We start from the raw sequence: 26,190 nt of genomic DNA, 5'->3' as shown, positions 1-26,190 counted from the left end.
CCTTTGCTTGTTGATTAGTATGTATTGTACAAGGTCACAGGACTCCTCAGGACACACACATGACACGCTTTCATCATGGCTGCTTATCTTCCCTTTCCCCTCCTGTTGGTCTCCTTCTCTTCCTGTCCTTGTATTTTCATGGCACACGTGTGAACACACACACACACACACACACACACATTCCTATGCATATATATGTATATATTCATTCTCCATATGAGAGAAAATATGACATTTGGATATTTTCCCTGCTAAGTCTGGCTTATTTATCAAACACAGAGACCCCCTGATTCTTAAGCAAGGACATACCTTTGACCCCTGGCTCGCCAGGCAGGCCCTTCAAACCAGGAACTCCAAAGAATCCTGCTTCTCCTTTGATTCCTGGGAAACCCTGTCTTCCCTTAAGTCCCAGCATGCCCTGGAAGCCATCCATTCCAGGTGACCCTCGATCGCCTTTGGAGGAAGAGGAGAAGAAAGTTAGGGACCAAGTGTGTGGGACATGTCAGTCTTCCTGGACACTGTGGCCATGTCACTCACATGAGAGCCTGTGAAGACCCTCCCCCTGAGCAGGGGACCCAGCTGTCTGCAGAGCCCACAGAAGTCAGGTGCGGGACAGTATGAGGCCTTTGAATGAGCCCCAGCTCTGTTCATAGCATGGGCTATGCAGAGGGCTGTGCAGAGGTTACTAAGGCATTTCCAGCGTCTTATCCTCATATAAAGGATCACTTGCAATTGTTTGAGTGTGTGTGAAGAATTCAACTCCAGGGGCCAGGTATTCAACAAAAACACCATTCCCTGGGATCTAAACCTGTTTTCAACAGGTTGTATCTAGAACTTTACATGTTCAGGCCTGCAGGTGTGTGCGGTCAGCTTCCAGGCAGGTATAGGGGCCCCTGGGACAGCAGCTCGAGTCAGACGCAGCCCCAGCCAGGGAAGTCCTTGTCTGGCCTCACATTTACCTTTCTGCCCAGGGATACCAGGCATCCCTGCCATTCCTTTAAATCCAGGGCTTCCGGGATGGCCACGCTCGCCTGACACACCGGCGTCACCTCTGTCCCCAGAGAGACCTTTCATGCCCACAGGGCCTGGCACACCAGGGTCACCAGGCTCGCCCCTGTCTCCAGGCAAACCTGTCGGGGAGAGATGCAAAATTAAACGGCATAGGGACCAACCCTTACGACGACCTTTCCTTAGAGAGGAAAACAGAAAACTGTCCCAACAGAAACGATAAGCTTAAATTTCAGCCTGTGAGCCCCGCAGGGATAGATTTCCTAGGGTCCCCGTGACAAAAGGGCCGACTGTGAGGGACAGTCCAGTGTGGCTCTACCCCGGTACGGCTCCTTGTTTCCTAAGCAGGGATCCGTGATGGTGATAGGATGGAGCACTGCAGGAAACTACAGTGCCCCGGGGTCAGCAGAGAGGCTGCTCAGGACGCCGCTCTTTCAGTCCCGATCCTCGATCCTCGATGGCAGACAGCCACTGTCCTTCCAGACCTCCTTCCACCCAGGTCCCCCGGAGCAAGGAGCTGGAGGGTTTTAGATCCCCCCTTACGACGGTTCCTATGTCAAATCTCCAATGACTCTGGTTTGTTATTCTTTACCCCTGGCCTCTGAGATAATGCAGCTCCCAGCTCCGGCCTCCGCCTGCCTCACCCTGGCCAAACACAAGCTTGTTCAGAGACCATCTACCTAATAACGTGCGGCTCATTTAGAGCAGGGCCTTTGCATTTTTTTCTTCTCGTGGATCTTTATAGACCACGTGTGGGGCTAGGAGCTGCTGAGCCTTGGGAACAGGATAGCAGATGTCATCTTAGCACTTGCCACGTTGAGAACTCAGGCATCAGCACGGCATACAGGAAGGCTGGCGTCTCTGGGGTCCAGGCATCAGTTTTGTCACAGACAAGGCCACCTATAGGGATCCCTGAGACCGGGACACCAGGAAAGGCCTGGCTTTCAGGCTGTGGCGGGGCAGGGGAGGGGTCTGTGTGCAGTTGATTGCCTAAAGAGACAGTGAAGGCATCTGCAACAGTACTTCCCGACTGTGGCAAACCCGGGAATACAGGAGGACTAGAGGTTCTTTTAAAGTTTAGGAGTGAATATTCCATCAAGAACCTTCTCATTTGTCAGCGTCGTGGCACAGGTAAAACCTTTAGACATAAACAAGTTCGTGATGAGCAGAGCAAAGCCTCGGGAAGCCTGCTGCAGTGGCTTGCACCTACAGTCTCAGCGTCCAGTCACGAGAATTGCGTGAAAAGTTTGAGAGCAGCCTGGGCAGCGTGGCTAGATCACGTCTCACGATATCACAAGAAAGCAAAATTTAGGAAAAGTTTGTTGGTTCACGAGGTGCAAAAGCCATGGGTCAGATTTAGGCTGAGTAAAACTGGGAGAGATGACCACTCCTGGGTCCGGCAGCTCGCCATTGTCTGTCAGTGCACTGAGGACCGCTCCCACTGTGAGTCGCTCCTGCCACCATGTCATCTGTCCACAGCAGAGCAGGACATACATGACAGGTAGCCATGCTGAGCTAACCCCTCCGGATGCTTAAATTCTTTTCGACAAAATATAGGCCCTGTCTTTGGAACCCTTTGCAGTTGTTGGGGGTTCCTTCGAACACAGTTTGAGGGATCCCCTGGGAAATATCATGTTAGGCTGGTTGTTAGCACCAACGAGGGTCCCATGCACTCCTGGGGTGCTGGAGTCTTACCTCCAAGGCCAGGGGAGCCTGGCAGCCCCAAAGGCCCCTCTCGGCCAGGAGCCCCTGGGAATCCATGCTGTCCTGGGGGCCCAGACAGTCCCGGCTGTCCTGATGGTCCTGGGAAGCCTGGCTGACCTTTAAGTCCTGGCATCCCGGGCATCCCTTGGCTTCCTGCAAGAGTCAGAGACAGAGCTGTGAGACCTTCCCAGACAACACCTGCTTGGCCAAACTCAGTCTGTAAAAAAAAAAGGAGTTGTCGGTCAGGACTGCAGGAAGTCTGGCGTCCACAAGAGGGAGCCACAAAACCCATGCGGCACTGAGAGACCGGCCTTGAATGTTTCCTTCCTCTTTGCTACAATGTAAATATTCCAAGAAAGCGAAATTCTTGTGGTGCTGCGCCATAAGTCTTCCTCTTTCCGTTTGGCAATATTAGCATTCAGCCACACCTAAAATTTTCTTAAGGACTGGGTAGTCATCTCTGTGGCTAAGGTTTAGCGCTGCTCTGCGGAAGACCCAAGAAAGGTCACGTTCTAGCACCCTTCTAACTCTTGTGGCCTCCTCGTGTACCTGCACTTGTACCCTCTGCAGACACAAACAATATCAACCAACCAGACCTGCCAAAGCTCCCAGGGACTAAACCACCAACCAAAGAGTACACGTGGAGGGACCCATGGCTCCAACTGCATACATAGCAGAGGATGGCCTTATCTGGCATCAGCGGGAAGGGAGGCCCTTGGCCCTGTGGAGGCTTGATGCCCCAGCATAGGGGAATGCTTAGGTGGAGGTGGTAGTGGCCGGGTAGTTGGGTGAGCACCCTCATAGAAGCAAAGGGAGGTGGGATGGGATAGGGGGTTTGCAGAGGGGAAACCTGGAAGGGGGATAACATTTGAAATGTAAATAAATAAAATAACCAATAAAAAATAAAAATAGAAAAACTGGTCTCATTGGAAAAAATATGAAATAAAATTTAAAAGTATTTTCTTAGGGCTGGAGAGATGGCTCAGCAGTTAAGAGCATTGACTGCTCTTCCAGAGGTCCTGAGTTCAATTCCCAGCAACCACATGGTGGCTCACAACCACCATCTGTAATGGGATCTGATGCCCTCTTCTGGTGCTGTCTGAAGACAGCTACAGTGTACTCTTGGAAATGAAATAAATCTTTTTTTAAAAAAAGTATTTTCTTCGCAAACACTTAGATGGCCGTAAGAATGAAGTGTCTAATCATGGACACATTGGGGTGTGTTCAAGTCTTTTCCACCAGCCACTGCTCTCAAGGCAGAGCTATGAGGAAGAGTGTGGGAGCTCAGTGCACACCCACCCACGGTTGTGCTAAGATGACTTCTTCAGTACCTTAGATGTTGATAGAGCAAAGTTAAAGCAAACACCAACCATTCTTAACGCGCATTGCATCAATTCACCAATCCCCCAATGTCCACCCAGAATCACTCCTCACACGGAGGCAAAACCAGGGCGCTTGCAGACGGGGCCGGGAGAGGCCTGGGCTGCAGCCGTGTGCGTTTGACTGTCAACAGCATGCATTGCTTCTAGGTTTTGCCTTTTACTCTTTAAACATTTTGCTATTTTTCCTACAAATGTTAGTCCTTATGAGAAGCACAGTAACAGCCTACAGGGTTGAATTTTCCTTCACATGAACGTAAGTTTACTGTTCAAACTTTAATTTTTGGCTGGGTATGGTAGTGCCGTCTGTAATCTCAGCACTCAGGAGACAGAGGCAGGTGGATCTCTGTGAGTTCCAGGCCAGCTTGGTCTGCAAAGAGAGTCTAGGACACCCAGGGCTTGGTTACACAGAGAAACCCTATCTGGAAAAACAAAACAAAAACCTTAAATTTTGTTTATACTGTGTAGACAATTAACATGCCTCTGGAAATGGGGCATATTTAGGGATGCTGTGATATTCATACACGTGTGAGTGAGTTCGTTGTGTGTGTGCATTTGTGCACATGAAATTTCTTCTCTTGTGTGTCGGGACTGAATGAAAACCAAGCAAGATCACATCCTCTCATGTGTATACTGTGGGCTTCTTACCAGCCCCCCTGAGAAGGAAGCGCACTCTCCCTGGGGCCTGCACCTCAGTGCAGCTGGGGTGCAGTTCTCCACCTGTCCAGTGACTCACCTCTGAATCCAGGTGCTCCTATTTCTCCTGGGAGCCCTTTTAGCCCAGGCTGTCCTGGTAGTCCAGCATCTCCGCGGGTACCAGGTTGGGCCCCTAGCACTTCTCCTGGAATCCCTCTGTCCCCAGGGGGTCCAGCTGGCCCTGGCAGTCCAATGGGGCCCTGGGGTCCATCTGGGCCAGGGAGGCCTGTGGCACCTTTGGATCCTCGGGGTCCCATGAACCCTAAAACAAGACAAAGGTGGTACCCATAGTTACAGGTCTACTAGATCATGTTCTGAGACAGTGTGGACAAGAGGCAGGAAAGAGCCAGGGTGTGGTATGAACTCACTCCAGGAGGGTCGTCTCTGCAGCCTGAGAGCCTGCCCACTGAGAGCCCTCCCACTGAGAGCCCGCCCACCGAGAGCCCGCCCACCGAGAGCCCGCCCACCGAGAGCCTGCCCACTGAGAGCCCTCCCACTGAGAGCTCGCCCTCTGCCCTCACGGAACCTGGGCCTCTCAATATCCGTAAACTTCTTTGAATCCCTTCACTATTAGCTTTCACTCTTTGTTGTATCAAACATGGACAGCATGATGCAAACAGACCCTAAACCCTACAATGGTGATCAACGGGGGTGGGGTGGGGGTGGGGTGAGCAGGAACGCGGTGGACAGTCAAAGACAGGGTCATCACAGGGACATTGTGTGTGGCACCGTGAGTGACAATTAGGCTATGAACCTAATATTCATATTTGGGGATAGAGTCTCATCATGTAGCTCTGGTGATCTCGGAGCTTGATACGTCAACCATGCTGGCCTCTACTCACAAAGATCTACCTGCCTCTTTCTCCTGAGTGCTGAGATTAGAGGTGTGCACTGCCACCCCAGGCTCTGAGTGCTTGCCCTTAATTATCTATCCATTTGGAATAAGGGACCCCCTGGGGGGCAACTGGAGAGAGGACTCAGTGGTTAGGAGCACAGGCAACTCTTCCAGACGACCTAGGTTTGATTCCCAGTATCCACAGTGTCTCACAACATCCCTAAGTCCAGGTCCAGGGCATCCAATGTCTTCTTCTAGTCTCTTTGGGTACCAGGCATGCCCATGGTGCATACACTCTTGGTGAAGTGCACCTTGGTATCCATGAAACAATGAGGTCACCAGGGCACTGAATTAATCAATATGTTACTTCCTTTATGGGTTAATAACACAATGGCATTATTGGGAGGTGGTAGAGGAAGGATCTGGAGCCTGGTTGGGGAAGTAGGGACAAGCTCTTGGTGGCTATATCTTCCCCTGGATCTACCCATATTACCCTTTCTCTGCTTCTTGGCCACCATGGTGTGCAGATCCGATCTGCTCACCCCACCATGATGAATGGAGCCAATGAACCGTGAGCCAAAATAAATAAATCCTCTCCATAGTGGATTTTTTCCCTCAGGTGCATAGGTCATGCGAACCTGACTACAGGCCAGTAACCAGAAGTGGCGGGGTTGTCGGTATGTTCAGAACACTCTCAGGAGAGGACTATGCTAGAATGTTCACTATACTATCCACCGAGGGAAATCTCCCCACGCTATGTCTCCCGTTCCCGGAAGATCTCTGCCTCAACCCAGTATACCACCCACGATGAAAGCCAAGGAGAGCACCGGTGATAGTGACCAACAAGTGTCACTGTCATATTAAATCCTGGGAGGTAATCATGCTGGGGTGGACCTGATGACACGCATGGGCCATTCCCTGAGCATAAGGGCGCAAGCCGTGCGGACTCACCTGGGGGTCCTGGGAAGCCTTCGCGACCTGGGTCTCCCGGAAAGCCCTTGAGTCCTTGTTCTCCAGAAACTCCTGGGAATCCTGGCATTCCTCTGATGCCTTTGGCACCTAGACACCCAAGGAAACCACAGACTTGCCAGATTCCCTGAGAACCAACGGGTTGTGATTCAGCCTCACTGTGAACCAGTGAGGTCTGTCCTGGAACTTGGAAGTGATGACGCCAGCCTAGGATACCTCTCACTGTATGTCCCCAGACAGAGCAGGGCCCATTGCTTACTGTTTATATTCTTTTTGTTGTTTGCTTTTCAAGACAGGGTTTCTTTGTGTAACTCTGGCTATCCTGGAACTTGCTTTGTAGACCAGGCTGGCTTTGAACTCATGTAACTCTATCTGCCTGTCTCTACCTCCCAAGAGTGGAGAGACTAAAGGTCTGTACCAACCCCCCCCCCCCCCAGCTCTGTGTAGATTCTTTACAGTGTGCCCAAGAGCTGGCTTCCCTGGGAAATGATCACAGGCTGTTTGGGATGGCATAACCCTACTGTGCCCAAAGGTAAGCAGGTATTCAGGGCCAGTAGAAGGAAACCTAAGATTGGAAGCTACAACCTCAGGCTATGAAGGCTGCATATTACCTGTGGGGCCTGGGGGGCCTGGCTGGCCAGGTGATCCTGTGGGGCCTTCAATGCAACCTGGAGACAGAGGAGAGGTGGTGAACTGAAATGACATCCGTGCTGACGCTCATCACCCAGGTACCACTGTGGTCAGAAGCAGCCAGGCAGACCGGCTACCATTTAATGTCTAGATTAACTTAATGACCTAATTTCTTCTGGCTCTGATCAAAATAAAAGTTAAATTCTCATCATGTAAAGAAGTCAGAATGCTAACATAAAGTGCAAATGAAGTCAGTCTGATAAAAACTGGTACTGTGTTGGCAAATACTATTTCCTCACGGGGGTGGGGGTGGGGTGGGGGTGGGTGGGGTGGACAATAGCCTGCCAAAGTTCCCACAAGTTTAAGGACACAGGTTTCTTCCATTGGGAAATGTATGTCTGCAGATGGACACACTTCATGATCCTTAAAGAGATTCTTTGGTTTCTTTGTGAGTTTGAATTATTCAGAATTAGCGCAAATTTAAAGCTGGTGTTGTGGTTTGATTAAGATAGGCCCCCCCACAGGCTCTTATATATTGGGGTGGCACTGATTGGGAGGGATCAGGAGGTGTGGCCTCATTGGAGGAGGTGTGTCAGTAGGAGTGGACTTTGGGGTTTTAAAAGCTCAAGCCAAGTCCAGCGTCTCTCTTTCTCTGCTCTCTGTGGTTTTGAATTTAGAACTCTGCTATTCCTCCAGCATCGAAACTGCCTGCCTGCTGCTATGCTTCCCACCGTGACGAGAATGGACAGAACCTGTGAAACTCAAATGATTCCAAATTAGATGCTTTCTTTAATGAGAGGTGTCTTGGTCATGGCGTCTCTTCAGAGACACCAGGCCTGCAGATGCTCCTGCGGCCTGGGATGATGGTGCTCAGTTGGCCTCTCTGCTGAGCATCCTTTAGTAAAGACAGATGTTCTAAAGCATGGCTAGTCTAGGAGTCAGTCTAGCCTGTCTGCAGGAGAGCACCGGCCAGGCTCCCAAGGGCCACTCGCCATTGGGTCCCACATTTTACCATCTAAAGTAGTAACACAGCCTCAAGCCGCTTGCTCTCCCTTGTCGTACCTGGCTGAACGACCACTTGCTGGCCACCTCCGATAGGCCTTTTCACTCCTGTGTCACAATCTGGAGAGACACAAACAAAGGAGGCAAAGTCAGAGCCAATGGGAGCCATCAGCTTACCCATGCCCGGGTGCGTGTTTGAGTGTGTGTGTGTGCATGTATGTGTATGAATGTCTCTGTGTGTTCATGTGTGTATGTGCATGTATGTGTGTATGTGCATGTGTGTATATGTGTGGGTGCATATGTGTGTTGCATGTGTGTGCATGTATGTGTGTGCATGTGTGTGTGTGTGCATGTGTGTGTATGTGTGTCTCTGTGTGTGTGTATATATACATATGTGTGTGTATGTGTGTGTGCTGCTGTGCATGCTGGGTGTGGGTGACCTCATTTGCCCAAAGAAGTTCTACACTCCCGCTGCCCAGCAGAGGGTGCTGGGCCCAGGGAGCCTGCGGAGCACACCTCTGCTCCATGTGACATGAACAAATGTGGAACACCATGTTCCCTCCTGATTCCCTGCCCACATGTGCATGGATCTAGAGACGGAGGGGACACAGACACTCTGACTTCCCCAGGACTTAGGAGGACAAGGGAAAGACTCCTTCATACCTGTCTGTCCTGGGGTTCCTGGGGGACCTGGAGGACCAGGGAAGCCCGGAGGTCCAGGCAACCCAGCGTCTCCAGGGAAACCACGCTCGCCTTTCGGGCCTGGTAAGCCCTGTCCTGGAGGACCCACTTCTCCTGGAAAGCCCTTGATTCCAGGTACGCCAGGGAGACCTGCATCCCCTGGAGGGCCTTTGATTCCATCACCCTGCAAGAGAACCCCAGTTACCTTCAAACGCATACAGACTATATATATACTTATACCTATACCTATACCTATACATACACACACACACACACACAGCTATGCCCTCCCCATTTCCCTTCTCCATTTCTCTGGAATTCTGGGCTGTAGGTCAAGAACAGGTCAGCTGGGAGGAAAATGTCTATGCAAGTGACTGAGTCAAAGTTAGAACTTATAGCACCGCCTTTCAGCACAGTGGAGGGTCAGCCTGGGAGACACACATGTATTCTCAGGACCATGGGCACAGGACCTCCAGTCTGTCTGTTAGGATTAGCATGTGCGCCTGCTGTTCATGAGTGACATCAATGATTAGAGCGAAGGGAGCCGTGTGCTCTTAGAATAAGGGCATCTACAGAATTAGAATGGGGACAGGCTAGGTGTCCTGTCCAGCAGCATGCCCTGTGGTGATGCCAGCCAGGTGGGGACACTTGGGTAGACAATGGAGGGATAATGGTAGGAGTGATGAGCTCTCTGGGTAGTGGGCAGGGGCAGGGCCCACAGGGTGGGATGCAGCAGGGCCCAAGTGTCAGTGCTCTGTATGGCTAATGAGATGCTGGGTGTCCTAGCACGCCTACAGAGTCACGGATGAGAGGGGAACTTCTGATGGCAGGTAGGAGGGAGTTGGAAAGTCAGCCTGCCTAGACATTGCTTTCTCCTTTGTATTTAAAGATAAGAGAGTACTATGAGAAGTCACTGGGCCAGGTTCTCTTTCTGTTTGTAGGATGCTCAAAGCACGTGCGATCCATAGTTAGCCTCTCTAGTGCAGGCGGGTTCAACAAAGCAGGACTTCCCATTTCATAGGGCTACCAGATATCACAGAGTGGACAGCCAGACTTTGGTTGGGGATGGCATGTAGGGGAGCCATTTTGTCCTTACCTTATGACATTATACTCTAGCTTGCTAGAGCACGTAAGGCTTGTGAGTACAGAGGGACACTAACTCTCCAAGATCTGCCTAGGAACAGGGAAGACCCTCCCCTGACTGCATGAGGGGTTTATTCCACAGAGACCACAATGGACACTTCTCCACTGTTTGAAGCATTCGCCCTGTGCTTCACAGTACACTCATTAGTCTTTAAAGACATGACATCCTCTGACTAAAACAGAATGGGCCTGTCCTGGGCACTGGGTGAGAGCCAAGGTCAAGTCCTCGACCCCTGAGCTGTGCAATGAGCAGGAAGGAATTGGTGGGCAGGGGGAGCTGTGCAGCAGCTTACCGGAGGACCAGGCAGACCAGGGAACCCATCCAGCCCGTCACGTCCTGGGACACCGTCGTCCCCTTTCATCCCATGTACACCAGGGACACCTGGCTGTCCTCGCTCACCTGGGAAAGATTTGTATGTGTGTGTGTCCCAGTGCAGGGACACACAGATTGTCAGTTGAGCCGAGAAACACTCAGTCATGGAGAGCTAACCTTTGGTAGTGATTGTTCTAGAGTCTCCCTTCACTCCTTTGGGTCCAGGAGCTCCAGCGACGCCCGGGGCTCCCTGTGGACAGAAACACACGGGTGGCTCTTCCTCTACACACTGTTACAGGAGCTTAAGTTATGCAGATTATGGACAATTGGCTGCTGGAAAGAACTCTCTACAAGGCCAGAAGAAACCCTGCCCTTGGCTTCAGGAAGGTGGTTATGATCTAACATTAGAATCCACACAGGTAACGAGCCTGAGGGACAACAGGGAGGAATGATTATTTATGGGGACGGAGAGAATGATTAAGAACGCTTGGTGCTGTTGCTGAGGTCTCCAGTTCAATGAATTCCTAGCAACCACATCTGTAACTTCAGTGCCAGGGGATCTGATGCCCTCTTCCGGCCTCTCTGGGTACTGCATGCATGTAGTGCAAGCTCTCTCGCTCTTTCCACATCGACACACAGGCAAAACACCCATAACACATAAAATACAAATAAATAAATCTGTAAAAGAAGACACAGTCACTTCCTATCTAGATGTGATCAATCAAGAACAACAGCTTCTCTTGCAAAGCGAGTCTGACAACATGGAGGGAAGGTATGCGTCTGAGAGCAACTGCCCTCAGGGCTGAGATCACTGCAGCTCCACGGGGTAGAAATGGCCTGGGACTGGACTCTCCTGTGCTGGGCATAACTTATGGTGTATCTTGGTGAACCATTTTCAAGAGTTGTGGACTCCTGAGTGTTGGTTTAATTGAATGGAATGTTACCTGTGTTTGTGGACTGCCTTGGGCTAGAGAATTCCAGGGAAACTTGATTTATTGAGAAGAGAAACATGTCTGGGTTTAGAACAGCTGCTCACACACAGATGGTGCTCAGCGGGTGTTTGTGGACCAACTCTTGTGATTCAACCAACTTTCTACCTTATCCTATGCAGCATAAATACAACTAACCAGCCAAACAGCCAATTCACTATCCATCTGTCCATCCATCCATCCATCCATCCATCCACTCACCCATCATTATAAACGGCCAACCTATCTTAGCTAACAAACTAGTCAAGTATACAATCTATTTAGATAACCAACTATACCACTTTCCCCCTCTCTCATCCATCCATCCATACATCATCCATCCATCCATCCATCCACCCACCCATCCATCTATCCATCCATCCATCCATCCATCCATCCATCCATCCATCCATCCATCCATCCGAACATTCAACTACCCAATCAGATAACCAGCCAGGATCACAGCACACCATTCCCGGCATTCCAACCATCATTTAGCTAATCAACAATCCATTTATCTATATCCATCCATTCATCCATCCATCCATCCATCCATCCATCCATCTAACCATCCAGCCTCCCAGTCACAATCACACAGTTCCACAGACCCACACTCCCCCACCAACATAAACATTAACACACACACACATACACACACACCACACATCATCCTAGGTGATCCTTTTACATAGGGTTGTTGTACACACAGACATATAATTAAGTTCAGGTCAACAAATACAGCCAGAGGCTGTTGGAGAAAAGCCGTCTGCTGTGTGCACACAGGAGGGCCACAGGCATACTTGGGCTATTTTATAGGTTTCAGAGGTACCAAATGGAATCCATCTGGCTCCCAGGAACGAGTCAGCAGAAGAGCTGACTTGGATGGAGCATGTGGCTTCCAGCTCAGGGTCTTTTCTGAACACGTTAACAACGCTCAGACTTAGAGGAAGCACCGTCTTTAAAACATTTATTTTCCTTTTGCCGTGCATGCATGTGTGTGTGTGTGTGTGTGTGTGTGTGTTCGACAGGGTCTTGCTCATGTAGCCCAGGCTGGCCTCAGATCTGTGATCACACTGGCACGGTCTTCTGCACTGAGATGAAGCATACTGTTACTGTTCTTGTTTGGTTTAAGTTCTCTTTCTGTGTGTGGGGTTGGGATGCTGAAACTGTCTTTGGCCAGGTGCCTCGAGAACTTTCTTTGTCTATTGCTGCAATGATAAATGGTAGGGACATTCAGCTGCGGTGCCACACACCTGCCATCCCCGAATAAGGGAGGCAGAAATGGGGGCATTGACAGGTACCGAAGGCTAGCCTGGGAGACGTGGTGGGGCCGTGTATGTGTGCATGTGTACATGTATGTACACAGTAGTGTGGACAGTGCTCCACCCATGAAGGATGGTGTTCCTCAGAGTGGGCGTGCATTGTTCCTCTCCTACCTCTCAGACAGTGGACATTTGGGATGTTTCTTCTACAAAAAAGACTCTTATATATAATACCATCCCACACACAGTGGATACACTTGGGAAGGCACAGGGCTGCAGTTTCTTGTTCCTTTCTGGAGCCTGGAGTGGAACCTCTGGGGCCTGTGATAACTTTATGTCTAACTTTCGGAGAATGAAGGATTGCCTTCCATAGGGGCTTGCACTATTTCAGTCCGACAGGTGAAAGTTTTCAAAGTAAAAAAAAGCAAGCCCATACGCTGGTGTGTGAATGAAGTTTGGCCCGCCTTGCCTCAGGCACCTGCCAGCTGCAAGGTAACACTGGCCAGCAGGGGGCGCTCTTCTCTCACCTTGAATCCTGGGAACCCAGGGATACCATGCAGGCCTGGGTCTCCTTGGTCACCTTTCTTTCCGAGCTCCCCATTGGCACCAGGGAAACCTTTGGGTCCCGGCAGTCCTGGAAGACCCCCGATGACCTGGCCGCACTGGCAGTCTCCAGCTTCACCTGTAGTGATTAGGACAGGGATGTATATGTTAAGTTGGGCTTGGAATAGCCCGGGAGAGGACAGATGAGGGGCTGGTGGGAGAAGGCACCGCGGCCCGGACACTGAGTGCTGGGACTAACGGCATGTGCTGCTGCGCCTGGCTTCAGAATGCCTTTTATTCTGCATATACACGGTGAGGTGCATATATCGTCTGCATATACATGGTGAGGTGCATATATCGTCTGCATATACATGGTGAGGTGCATATATCGTCTGCATATTCGTGGTGAGGTCATGGGCAGACCTCATCCAGACACAAGGTGTTTCATATGACCCATACACAGCCTGAAGTTAACTTTATCCACAAGCTTTGATGTGACGGAGTTGGCCGAGGTACAGCATATGATGCCAGCCAGGGGATTTCCCCCTGGCTGTGCCCTATCTGCATATTGGTTCTCAGGGAGCTTCAGATTTTGGAGCATTTCAGATTTCAGATTAGAATGCCCATCCTTTACCTTCAAAGGAACGAATGAAGGGTGGGGGCCGGGGTCAGCTTGCAAGAGAAGGTGACACGGGGGCTAGGTTGGGGTCACCATCCTGATCTTCCCACCCCTCAGTCCTCACCTTTCCATCCTTTCTGCCCTCGGGTTCCTGGGAAACCTGAGGGTCCGGGATAACCCACTCTCCCTTCTGATCCTTTCAGGCCAAACAGGAAGCCTAAGGGGGAAGGAAACACACAGGACAAAAGCATTTGTGAGAGAGAGACAGCATCAGGTCCAGCGCAGCCTCTCAGCCAAGCCCACCCCAGCACCTCCCACGACAGACGCTTGGCCGGCCACGTGGCCATAGCCTCAGGGTGGAACAGACACCAGAGCCTGCACACTTAGCTTTTCCATCAATGTTAGACCAATGTCTTTCCTTTTGAGAAACGTTCAGTCCAAACAAAGGGTTTGACTTTTCAGTCACGTTGCTGGAATTCCAAGATGGCCATGCATTCCTGTTCTCCCTCAGAGAACGTCTCCCAAGGCGGAGACACAAGAATTAGGATAAACTCAGCTCTCTCCTGTCTATCTCTGCTCAGACCTTTCCACTTCTCCTTTCACTTAACTTTGCACACATGAACACGTATGTAAAGCTGCAAACATGGGGTCCTGGTAACTAACGGGAAGTTCCCTAATTGGTACTAGGCATGGTTGACACCACTGAAATACCTTGACCCCAACGTTGTTCCTCTTCTAGGTCCATTTTTGTTTTTCACTAAGGGTCAGAGGTATTAATCACTACAGTGCCCCCAAAACTGCATATATGTATATTAGGTGACCAGAGGAGACTCCACTAAGGCCTCACAATTCTGAGGCCTTTGGGAAGACTACCACCTAGTGGCAGACCCGAGGTTGCTTACCCAGGCGAGATTGGCTGGGTGTGGTAGCTGAGCCCCTCTGGATTCCTCTGCCTCTCACTGTCTTACTCTGTAGCCTAGGTTGGCCCTGAACTTGTGACTCCTATCTTAGCCTCCCAAGTGTCAGGATTACAGGTGTGAGCCACCAAGTCTCATCACTATTAAATCTAATAGTGGCCATAGTTCCAGCGAACACCCCTAGATAAGGTAGATGCTTGTGGCTACACAGGAAGTAGAAGGGACAAGCAAGCGGGGACTTCAAAGGCCTTCGCTGGGAGGGGGGAGGGCGAGGCGTGGGATGGTTTGGGAGCTCTCGGGGAGCAGAGGTTTGTAGAAGAGGCCTGCGAGCATTGTTCTGTGTAATCTGATCTGGCTGCACATCTAACACGGAGTCTCACTCACTCACTCACTCACTCATCCACCACGAGCCAGCGCCTGAGCTGTGCCAGGCAGCAAGCCAGGAGCGGTGTTGGCACTGGGAGGCCAGCCTGCCTGGAGTTGACGGCTGAGATGCAGGGACACAGCTGACACGCTCAGCAAACACATGTGAATTTTCAGATTCTAGCTAGCACCGTGAGAGGGAAGCTGGGAGCGGCTGATTTAGAATGGGTGGTGTTCAGGGAGGGCTTTCTGGGGAAGTGGCACAGACTGTGGCTGACAGGGGGAGCTAGCTGGCCAGACAGGGAGATGAAGGGCTGTCCACAAATGCAACAGAGAGGCCAAATGTCCCCTTAACAGTACAGAGCCGTGACCAGGGGTGTGTAAAGGGTACACGGGGGGGGGGGGTGTTGGCATGCAGGAGGGAGAAGACTTTCTTGGGCTTTTATTCCTAAGGGCAAAGGGACTCCTGAAAGAGTTTAAGGACAGGCTGCACCACACACTTCGAGTCCAGTGTGGAGACTCCTCGGTCCTGGCTCAAGTACAGATGCCGCAGAGTAACAGTGGGACCAGGGAAGGCATTAGCCCAGGAGGAGAAGGAGAGGGTGCAGCTCTGCAGCTCCGCTCTGCGCATTCTGAGGTTAGGTGTTCCTCAGACCCAGTGCTGGCTGTTTCTAGTGAGAAGTTTCATGGCTGTAGCTCAGAGCACAGAGGAGGAATGGACATGTTTTCATGGGGCTGCGCTCCTGTTGGAAGGTTTAGCTAGAGTTTATGTAGGCACAGTGGGGACAGAGGGGACCAGAGAGAATTTCAGGAGCTCCATTATCTGTGTGTGTGCGTGCGTGCGTGTGTACATGTGTGTGTGTGTGTGTGTATGAGAGAGAGACAGAGACAGAGTGAGACAGAGACAGAGACAGAGACAGAGACAGAGGGAGAGGGAGAGGAGGCCACTGAGTGAGAAGTCCTCCTACAAAGCGTCCAGAGTGAGAACAGTGGTCAGGCACTGTGGAGGCGGGGAAAGCATTTCCATACAGGCACTGCCTGTGTGCCTGTGGGACCCCTCCAGGAGACGCTTAGGTCTAGGTTGAGCTCTAGCCTAAACTGTCAAGTCCTCTTGACAGATGGAGAGAAAAGCAGATCATAAATAGAAGGATTTATCACCTGAGCTTTACGAACGTTTACAACTAGAGACCTGTCACCGAGGACAAAATTGCCTTTTAAAACCTGCACCAAGGACCAAGAGAGGCATCTTTCTTGGGACTTAGCAAGGCCTTTATGGAGGCCCAGCTGAGCCATGTAGATGCGGCCTCTGTCTCTCCCCTGCGCTGTTTTCTTCTGTTTAATTCATTCATACTTTTAACTAAGTTCTTTGGGACTTGGGGGATCTCAGTATGACTTCCATGAAGAAGCCAATAGCTGATTCAGTTGGCTGAATTAGAAATGGCGCCAGCAGAGCCTTTGGCCATGAAAGACAGCTGGCACCAATGTCTGCTCTGATTCTGTGAATGACTAAGCATTCTGGCTTTCAGGAACTGCAGCACACAAAGTAGGACCAAGTGCAGTTTCTGAGAGAAGATTCCAAAAATGTGGACTCCTGGTTTCCAGTACTAATCTCAGGGTGGGTTCTGAATTGTGAGGCACACTTCTAAAGGCCTGGGGTTGGCTGCTTTTCACTTAGGAGTTTGCTGTAAGAGCAGGCGGTTTGGTTACAATGTATCTCACAGAGGAAGATACACTATTGCAAGAAGGGCTTAAACTGGATGTTTAACTCTAGATTTGAAACTCTAGTTTCAAATTTGTAGTTGATTGCACTTACACTAATCCCTCTTCTGTATGTATTGCTTTATCAGCTGGCAATCTACAACAGGTGCTGTCTAGATCTGTTTGCTTCTGTTAGTTTACATCATCGAGGCTGTAAACCATTTAAGGGAGCAAAGTTCACCCATGAAGATATCAGATGCTGGTGACAGGATGCGGTGACAGAGACAATGTCCTCATTCGTGATATGCATGTTTGTTTTTGATGCGTGTGAGGAAAATCCTACAGATACTACACACAGGAAGGACAGGCTCACAGAAACTTATATGGTACACATGTCATCAGTAAATATTTTCCTATCAATATTAAATATAACTCAGATCATAAAACTATGTTTAGCATAATAGAAAACACTAAAGATAGCTTTGCTCAGATGCATGGTCCAAGAAAATATCAACACTTGAAACTTTTCAAATGAATGTGCTGCTTTGCAAATGAGAGAAAACTGGGCAAGTAGGCTCGTATTAAGTTAAAATGTTACTGTGGAATAGGAATACAAACAAAGTGACTGGTTTCCTATGTGTCTGTTTTAGAGAAACCTTTCTTTCTTTCTTTCTTTCTTTCTTTCTTTCTTTCTTTCTTTCTTTCTTTCTTTCTTTCTTTCTTTCTTTCTTTCTTTTCCTTTCCTTCCTTCCTTCCTTTCTTTCTTTCTTTCTTTCTTTCTTTCTTTCTTTCTTTCTTTCTTTCTTTCTTTCTTTCTTTCTTTCTTCCTTCCTTCCTTCCTTCCTTCCTTCCTTCCTTCCTTCCTTCCTTCCTTCCTTCCTTCCTTCCTTCCTTAAAGATATATTTATTTATTTTATGCATATGAGTACACTATAGCTGTCTTCAGACACATCAGAAGAGGCTATCAAATCCCATTACAGATGGTTTCGAGCTACCACGTGGTTGCTGGGAATTGAGGGCATCAGGTCCCTTTACAGATGGTTGTGAGCCACCATGTGGTTGCTGGCAATTGAACTCAGGACCTCAGGAAGAGCAGTCAGTGCTCTTAACTGCTAAGCTATTTCTCCAGCCCCCGAAGTATTTCTTTCTATGGAAGAAATACTGCCAACAATTTTCCTTTTGGAGATGGTGTAGAGAAGGACTTTCCCAAATTAATTAAAACAGCCTCTGAACTTGAAGTTTAACTAAACCCCAACACTACCCACTAGCATATAGGATGCCCTACTCCCTGAAGGTACAACTTGAGGAGAGATTGCTGGAGGTGATGTCGGGGAGTTGAAACCATTTTGGAAAGAAGTGTGACTTTCCAAGGTGTCAATGTCACTCCCGGAAAGAGGTCATGACCTCATACTTCCTTCCAGTGCCACATAAGCCAGTCTCTCAGGAGAGAAAATGTTCCCATGAGGAGTTTTTCAACATCTAACATGTACCTGACCGCTGCAGCTGAAGAGACCAGGCTTTGTGGAGGGCCAGCTCAAAGCCGTGGCACGTGTACCGCTCGGCAGATGGAGCGTTCTTGACGTAAGGACGGCATGGGCCATCGTAACCTGGAAGTGCTGCCTGGCTGACTCAGGAACCATTCCAGCTGCTGTGGGGAATCCCCCTGGCTGACTCAGGTGCTGTGAGGCAGCAGGCTGGCCGAACCTTCCTCTTCCGTCTATACAGACTCCCCAGGCCTCCCCCTTGGCCAGTGGCCACCATTCCTTTATGCAGCTATCTTTTCTTGTCATCATCCCCTGTGACACTGGCTTTGCAGTGACAGAAGAAGCTGATAATCACACACTGATCCAGACCGCTGAAGCGGAGCAGAGGAACTGTGAGTTAAGGAAGGAGACGTCTGCAGGGACCTGGGCACAGGGATTTCAGCTCGCAGCTCCTTGCTGCTGAAGTCACTGCAGCCACATCTCACCATGTAGGAGCTGTGGGATCACTGATTCTCTACAGACTGAGAGGCAATAGCTGTTATCCCAGTTCCTGTGTGGACCCTGGGAATGCCCACCTCATTCTCATTCATTAGCCTACCGGATCAACTCAGAACCATTTAACAGAAAATCCTGACCAACATACAGCTTGGTAAGCTCCAGGTGAACACAGCCACTCACCATCTGGTCCAGGTGGACCTGCAGGCCCAGGGACTCCTTGGGGACCTGGTTGTCCATCAATTCCTGGTGGGCCAGGATAGCGTGCTGGGACCCCTGGTTCTCCTGAGAAGCCTTTGGGTCCCATCTCCCCTGGAAGGCCTCTCTTTGAATCTGAAATCCAAGAGCATTTGCAGCAGGTGAGTATCCAGATAGGTAAAGGCTGTGCTGGTTTTCCTGTCACAGAGGACTGCCATCAGGAAGAAGCATCAGGGTCTAGCTAACAGAAGAAGGAGATGGCCTTGGTATGTTTCTTCACAACTTGTCAACTTTTACAGCTTCCACAATGGCCTGTGGCTGTAACCATTTGCTGACATCATTGGACAGCACCCCAGTTCCTCTATTCAGGGACCAGATATTACTAATGACCCAACAGTCACCTTGCTGGGGTGACTGTTGCACGTGCCCTTCCTTTCTTCAGAGCTGAGACTCTACACGAGAAGGACAGATGGAGCCACAGGAAAGTAACACGGCCAGCAACTCTGGGCCCATGTCCATACATGAGACCAGGTATGTTCTGACGCTATGACACTCCATTACCTTCATCTCCTGCGGATGGGCCTGGGGGCCCCATGGGTCCAGGGTCTCCGGGCTCGCCTCGGCTTCCTGGCTCCCCATGTGCACCTTGGAATCCTGGGTCACCTCTAGCACCTGCAACCAAGACAGGTCCCTTCGGTTAGAATCAGATTATGGTCTAGGAACAAGCCCATACTGTAGCAGTGAGGTTGACATTTTTAGATCACTCTGGGCATCCAACGTCCCAGTAAGTACACTGTATACAGAGAGGGTCAGGGAGCATTCAAATGCTGAGGATACAGGGGGCCCCAATTCACAGCCCAGCGGGGTAAGATTCTGATAAATATAAGACAATATAGAGACATGGAGGATACCAAAAGACACACGGTGGTTTTGGTGATTTCAGAGGACTCAGTGGCATTCTGGGCATTAAAAACTAGAACCCGTGCATCTCCTAGAAAAGAACATTCTGTGAATCTCATAGACATTCCCCTGCTCACAGATAAGGTTACACCTGGATGGTAGTGAGTGTTGTTAGCCAGAACCAAAGTGACCGTTTCTGGTCGCCCCTTTTGAGACCACCAGGGAAGCTGGGCTGTCTCTGAGGTTGTGTCCTGAACACTGTTTTCTTTCACTTAGAGAACCCATCTGGAAAGCTTATGACTTTGTTGCCGACAGAAGAGGATCCACGTGGAGCCACGTCATACACTGAACCTTTTGTACCAACCTTTTGCCAGGGATGGATGGGGTGAGTAGGCAGGGGGTCCTGGGGGTCCTTGTTCCCCACGTTCTCCCTGGGGAGGGGAGGAGACACCATGAGTTTAGCCTTCTGGAGCCCTCTTTATCTGTATATTGCCCAGGAATGGACAGAACACAGAATTGGTTTAACAGGGCGGGTTTTCTCACTATCCAACCTGGACTGTCCCCATGGCAACATCTCTACCACATGACGGTCGGGAGTCCCTGCATCCCAGCCACCAGACAGACATAAAAAGGAACACCACAGCATGTGAGGATCTCCCTGTGAAGCCCTTGCCAGGGGAATGAATGCCAGAAGCCTGGGAGGCTGCAAGGATTCTGAGTCTCAGACCTCCGTGGTGCAGACATCCGAGCCATCTGGTGAGGGGGGGCGGCAGCATGGGGCTGCAGGGACGCCCAACGCCATCTGCTCTGTGGAGCAGCCTCGTTCAATCTCCAGATACACCCACGCCTTTCCCTGATCTCCACAGACATGTCCTCTAGCACGAAGGGCCACCCACAGGGCGGGGTCCTCTCCTAGCTACCCTGGATCACCTCACCTTGTCTTTCCTCTCAGCCCTTAGGGTTAATCACACAGGATCTATCCTCTCTCAGGAGCTGCAGGTAGGTCCCCATCTTGTTGCTACAAACGGAGCCTCCTGCTGCACTGGGCATAGCACCCCCTCCTGCTGCACTGGGCACAGCACCCCCCTCCTGCTGCACTGGGCACAGCACCCCCCTCCTGCTGCACTGGGCATAGCACCCCCTCCTGCTGCACTGGGCACAGCACCCCCCTCCTGCTGCACTGGGCACAGCACCCCCCCCCCCCAGCTAGGGAGCTTATCTCCTCTGGCCATGCTGTTTAAATGAGGAGCAGGACACCATCGTCAGAAAGACATGAGTCACCTTGGGTCCTCGGGGTCCACTGGGGCCTTGGAAACCATCCAGGCCTCTGCTTCCCTGAAAGAGAGATATGAGTTTATTGTTCCCAGATTCAGGGGGAATCTCCAGAAATCAATCCCATACCACTTCTACCTGCACAGCCAATGCGGTCCCACCCCGCCCAAGTACACGTTCACCTCCCTCATATATATAATATATATAATATATATATATTTAAGACAGGGTTTCTCTGTGTAGCCCTGGCTGTCTTGGACCTCACTCTGTAGACCAGGCTGGCCTCGAATTCAGAAATTCGCCTGCCTCTGCCTCCCAAGTGCTGGGATTACAGGCGTGTGCCTCTGCCACTGCCCGGCTAAGGCTGCTTTTCTTGAAGCAGGAGCCTGCAGTGCCTGTCAAACAGCTTCTCCTTCCTTTGTGCTTCACATTTTTCTAAGATTTACTTTATTTATTTATTTATGGGTATGAGCATTTTCCCTGCATGTATGCATGTGTACCATGTGAGTGGCTGGCGCCTGCGGATGTCAGAAGAGGGAATCAGATCCTGGGCTAGAGTGACGGATGGTTGTGAGTGGGTGCCGGGAACAGAACCCAGGTCCTCTACAAAAGCATCAAGCACTCTTAGCCACTAAGACATTCTTCAGCGCTCCCCGCCCCCAATCTCATAGTTTTCTTAGTATTTTTTTCTCCTTGGTTGTTGGCATTGAGGGTATTGGGTGACTTGTGCTACAGAACTCTGGGCGTGTCCATTCTGTCCCCATGGGACTGTACAATAGGGAAGGCTGCTCCTTCCACTCCCCACACCAGCCTCCAAGGGAGCAGGAGACTGTGCCGGAGCCCTCTCCTCCTGCAGGGCAGCCGCATCTGATCTTCCTCCATGATGAGTTTTAAAAGTTTCCAATTGCCGCCAAACACAGTCCTCAGAGCCTGCTGATTTGGAATGTCTCTTTTCATTTTTTTTTTTTTTTATTTTTAAATGCTAGTCAGAGAGGAAGTTGGACAGGTCTGTTAGGCTTTCTGAGAAGTTCGTTCTTCTTCCAAAAGACTACATACGGCAAAGCTCGCAAAGCCAAGCCAGGGCTCAGAGAAATGGACCTGCCCAGGGACTTCACAGACCTGCAGGAGCTTTCGGGCTGCTTGATGGGCTAAGATCGGCTGTTTTTTTTTTTTTTTTCTCCTTTTGCAAGGTTGTGGCTGACTCTGTCCTCTCATACTAGGTGGGGCTGATTGTTCAAGAACAGCTGATTTAATGCTGTGTGAGAACCCTAAGCCCCTAGGACACTAACCAGCAGAGGTCCTCAGTAGCTGCAGTAGGACACTAACCAGCAGAAGTCCTCAGTAGCTGGTGGGAGCTCTCTGTTAGGACACATCTACAGCTAGGGTCCCAGTCCCATCAAACGCTCAACAGAAGGCATTGTTTTATGGGTCTGGGTGTGTTTCTGTCTCTGCATCTCTAGGTCTTTCCTCAGGTAAGAACTCAGGCACAGAGAACTAGGGTTAATGTAATACAACTCAGGGGCCTTCGGGGAAAGAGTTCTCCCCGGACCTGCCTAAGAGGGCCGTGCAACAGGAAGATGCAGCATTGTGATGTCATTAAATGTCTAGCCTGCGGGCACAGCCTCGCTGCCTGCTCCTAACTCCCATGCAGCTGGAAAATCACACCTGGTCGCTGTGATTTCTGGAGTCTAAACAGCTCTGTGGTGGTCCAGTGGCCCTGTCCACACAGGGATGGCTTTTTCCTGTGCCCTACACTTGGAACTACACAAAGACTGTGGCCAGTGCACGGTCCCCAGAAGACCAGATCTCCATGAGCACTCTATAATAACTCCAGGATGGGAGAACACTAGGCTGTCATTGAACACAGGTTTCCCCAAATGAGGAGAAATAATTGTTTATTTTTCAGAAAGTATAATAAAACCAGATCCTGTCCCCTGCCTGGAGCTGTCTCCTTTCCGAGGTGTCCATGCCTGTGTGTCACCATGCGTGTCCCCTTCCCCCTCTGGGTTCATGCACATAGGCATGCGAAGAAGGCTTTTTGTTCTTTAGGGGGGCTGGGGCTTCCCCGGGATGTGAGGCCTTCTCTGCTTCCCTCTTTGGCATGCTGCTCTCATAGGTCACCGTACACAGCAGCCCTCTGAAGCTGCCTTTAAGTCTGGCCCCCGAGGCCACCTCTTCAGCACATCTGGAAAGCTCATGGGGAGGCGGCAGCTGGCCAGTTGGACAATGTGGTTTGTACTAACGTGCAGCGGGATGAGTCATCTGTGTATGTCTGCCCGTTTCCCTATTTTTTCAGTTGGGTAAACTATTTCTTTCTTTGACCCAGTTACGCACAGATGTCTGCTTCTTCCCTTTACAGAGAGAAAGCAGGATGGGTATTCTTGTTATACTGTATTAGGTGGCAGCATCAGGGGCAGGGGGCAGGGCTTGCTGGGCTCTCGTCTAGGATTCTAGTCTTCATGGGCTTCTAGTTCCAGGGGCAGCTATGTGAGCCATGTTTCCAGGCGGGACAGCTGCTCTGTTTCAGTGAAGAGTGGGTGACAACATGCATCCTGCCCACTTCAGCAGTGCACTGACTCTAACTCGCTGGGTTTGGGGCCTAATGCCTGTTAGTTGCCTCTGCAGAATCTGCTCAGTGCTACCCTTAAGCCAGTGAGCGGTGCTCTGGCCTTGGCTGTAGAGGAGGGGACAGCTCTTGCCTCTGCTGTGTTACTTTTGGGGATACTCTTAGCAAGAACTACCACCAAAGGAAGTTGGGTCCAGTTCATGTGTGGCCTCCAGCCCAAGTTTAGGGTCTACCACGAGAAGGGATGAGAAGGGCGGTGATGACGGTCGCCATGGTGCGTGGTCAGTGCGGGAGGTCAGTCAGCCACCATCCCAGCAGGTAAGGTAAGACTATCTGCTGCCCCAGAACAGCCACATAGCTTCTCTGTCTTAGTTCAGCCTCTGGGCTCTTCAGAGTCACGTGGCTACTTGCTGTGACGATCTGAGCCGGACTCAGGAGAAGCTAGGGTTGTGAGGCTGCTTTTTGTGTACCTGACAGAACAGCCTGGGGGGAACACGAAGCCCGAGCACCCTGTGTGTGCACTCTGGTGCTGACCATAAGCTGACTGGAGCCATGGCTGTGTCCTGGGGTGAGTAAATTTGATGCATGTGTGTACTGCAACCCTGTGGCTTCCTGGCATATTTGGGTGCATATATGTTGAAGCGTGATGACCTCCTACAACTAGCCCAATGGATGAAATGCAGAACAGCCAGGCACACATTCACTTATAATTCCTTCCTTGTCAAGTTCAAGTTATGAGCAAGAAAGGTCACATGACCCTGGAGGCTGGCATAGATCTAAAGCCAGACCCCAGGACTGTCCACTTCATGTCATGGGTGACATGAAGGTGCTGGGTTCTGCAGTAAGTGGGCTGAATTCATGCATACAATGACTGCTGTGAGTTAATTAGTGATTAATTAGATAAAAGCACTTCTACGTGTGCTTTTTGCTCCAGCTGGTATGTTGCTAAATCTTGTCTGGATCTGTAAAACTTTTTTTTTTTAATACACATTTTCTTCTTTGCCAGACCACAGGAGAAAAGCAACTAGGTTATCATTAAACATAAATAAGTAGCAAAGTATATGTAGATTGCTAAGAAATAGAGGGGGAACCTTGGTCACTTGCTGACAACCTTTTAGTGACAATGACAGGGTGTGAGGTCTGGGGCTGGAGACCTACTGGCAGAAACCTGAGGCAGGGGACCTAGTGGCAGAGACCTGGGACAGGGGACCTAGTGGCAGAGACCTGGGACAGGGGACCTGGTGGCAGAAACCTGAGGCAGGGGACCTAGTGGCAGAGACCTGGGACAGGGGACCTAGTGGCAGAAACCTGAGGCAGGGGACCTAGTGGCAGAGACCTGGGGCAGGGGACCTAGTGGCAGAAACCTGAGGCAGGGGACCTAGTGGCAGAGACCTGGGACAGGGGACCTAGTGGCAGAGACCTGGGACAGGGGACCTGGTGGCAGAAACCTGAGGCAGGGGACCTAGTGGCAGAGACCTGGGACAGGGGACCTAGTGGCAGAAACCTGAGGCAGGGGACCTAGTGGCAGAGACCTGGGGCAGGGGACCTAGTGGCAGAAACCTGAGGCAGGGGACCTAGTGGCAGAGACCTGGGACAGGAGACCTAGTGGCAGAGACCTGGGGCAGGGGACCTAGTGGCAGAGACCTGGGGCAGGGGACCTAGTGGCAGAGACCTGGAGCAGGGGACCTAGTGGCAGAGACCTGGAGCAGGGGACCTAGTGGCAGAGACCTGGGGCAGGGGACCTAGTGGAAGAGACCTGGAGCAGGGGACCTAGTGGCAGAGACCTGGGGCAGGGGACCTAGTGGCAGAGACCTGGGGCAGGGGACCTAGTGGCAGAGACCTGGAGCAGGGGACCTAGTGGCAGAGACCTGGGGCAGGGGACCTAGTGGCAGAGACCTGAGGCAGGGGACCTAGTGGCAGAGACCTGGAGCAGGGGACCTAGTGGCAGAGACCTGGAGCAGGGGACCTAGTGGCAGAGACCTGGAGCAGGGGACCTAGTGGCAGAGACCTGGAGCAGGGGACCTAGTGGCAGAGACCTGGGGCAGGGGACCTAGTGGCAGAGACCTGGAGCAGGGGACCTAGTGCCAGAGACCTGGGATAGGGGACCTAGTGGCAGAGACCTGGGGCAGGGGACCTAGTGGCAGAGACCTGGGGCAGGGGACCTAGTGGCAGAGACCTGGGGCAGGGGACCTAGTGGCAGAGACCTGGGGCAGGGGACCTAGTGGCAGAGACCTGGGGCAGGGGACCTAGTGTCAGAGACCTGGGACAGGGGACCTAGTGGCAGAGACCTGGGACAGGGGACCTAGTGGCAGAGACCTGGGATAGGGGACCTAGTGGCAGAGACCTGGGGCAGGGGACCTAGTGGCAGAGACCTGGGACAGGGGACCTAGTGGCAGAGACCTGGGGCAGGGGACCTAGTGGCAGAGACCTGGGATAGGGGACCTAGTGGCAGAGACCTGGGACAGGGGGCCTAGTGGCAGAGACCTGGGATAGGGGACCTAGTGGCAGAGACCTGGGACAGGGGACCTAGTGGCAGAGACCTGGG

The 26,190-nt window shown here is 51.1% G+C and overlaps 1 protein-coding gene across 2 annotated transcripts in view; it reads right to left on the bottom strand.

Annotated features, from left to right (window-relative positions):
- The window catches only part of Col4a2 (collagen type IV alpha 2 chain), a 139,550-nt gene that overhangs the window by 12,859 nt on the left and 100,501 nt on the right, over positions 1-26,190 (bottom strand). For both annotated transcript variants that reach the window (XM_052162165.1, XM_052162166.1), the window contains exons 17-32: positions 21,089-21,142; positions 20,172-20,238; positions 19,469-19,579; positions 18,893-19,042; positions 13,877-13,969; positions 13,118-13,272; positions 10,538-10,610; positions 10,341-10,447; positions 8,887-9,088; positions 8,284-8,343; positions 7,203-7,259; positions 6,574-6,681; positions 4,828-5,049; positions 2,704-2,865; positions 960-1,130; positions 310-453 (exon numbers count right to left, since the gene is read on the bottom strand). In XM_052162165.1, coding sequence (XP_052018125.1) covers positions 310-453; positions 960-1,130; positions 2,704-2,865; positions 4,828-5,049; positions 6,574-6,681; positions 7,203-7,259; positions 8,284-8,343; positions 8,887-9,088; positions 10,341-10,447; positions 10,538-10,610; positions 13,118-13,272; positions 13,877-13,969; positions 18,893-19,042; positions 19,469-19,579; positions 20,172-20,238; positions 21,089-21,142 — 1,936 coding nt within the window. The remainder of the gene's footprint in view (positions 1-309; positions 454-959; positions 1,131-2,703; positions 2,866-4,827; positions 5,050-6,573; positions 6,682-7,202; positions 7,260-8,283; positions 8,344-8,886; positions 9,089-10,340; positions 10,448-10,537; positions 10,611-13,117; positions 13,273-13,876; positions 13,970-18,892; positions 19,043-19,468; positions 19,580-20,171; positions 20,239-21,088; positions 21,143-26,190) is intronic.

This window comes from Apodemus sylvaticus, chromosome 18 (genome assembly GCF_947179515.1).
Source record: "Apodemus sylvaticus chromosome 18, mApoSyl1.1, whole genome shotgun sequence".
NCBI lineage: Eukaryota > Metazoa > Chordata > Mammalia > Rodentia > Muridae > Apodemus > Apodemus sylvaticus.
Note: the sequence above shows the minus strand (reverse complement) of the source record. Positions and strands in the feature narration are given on the sequence as shown.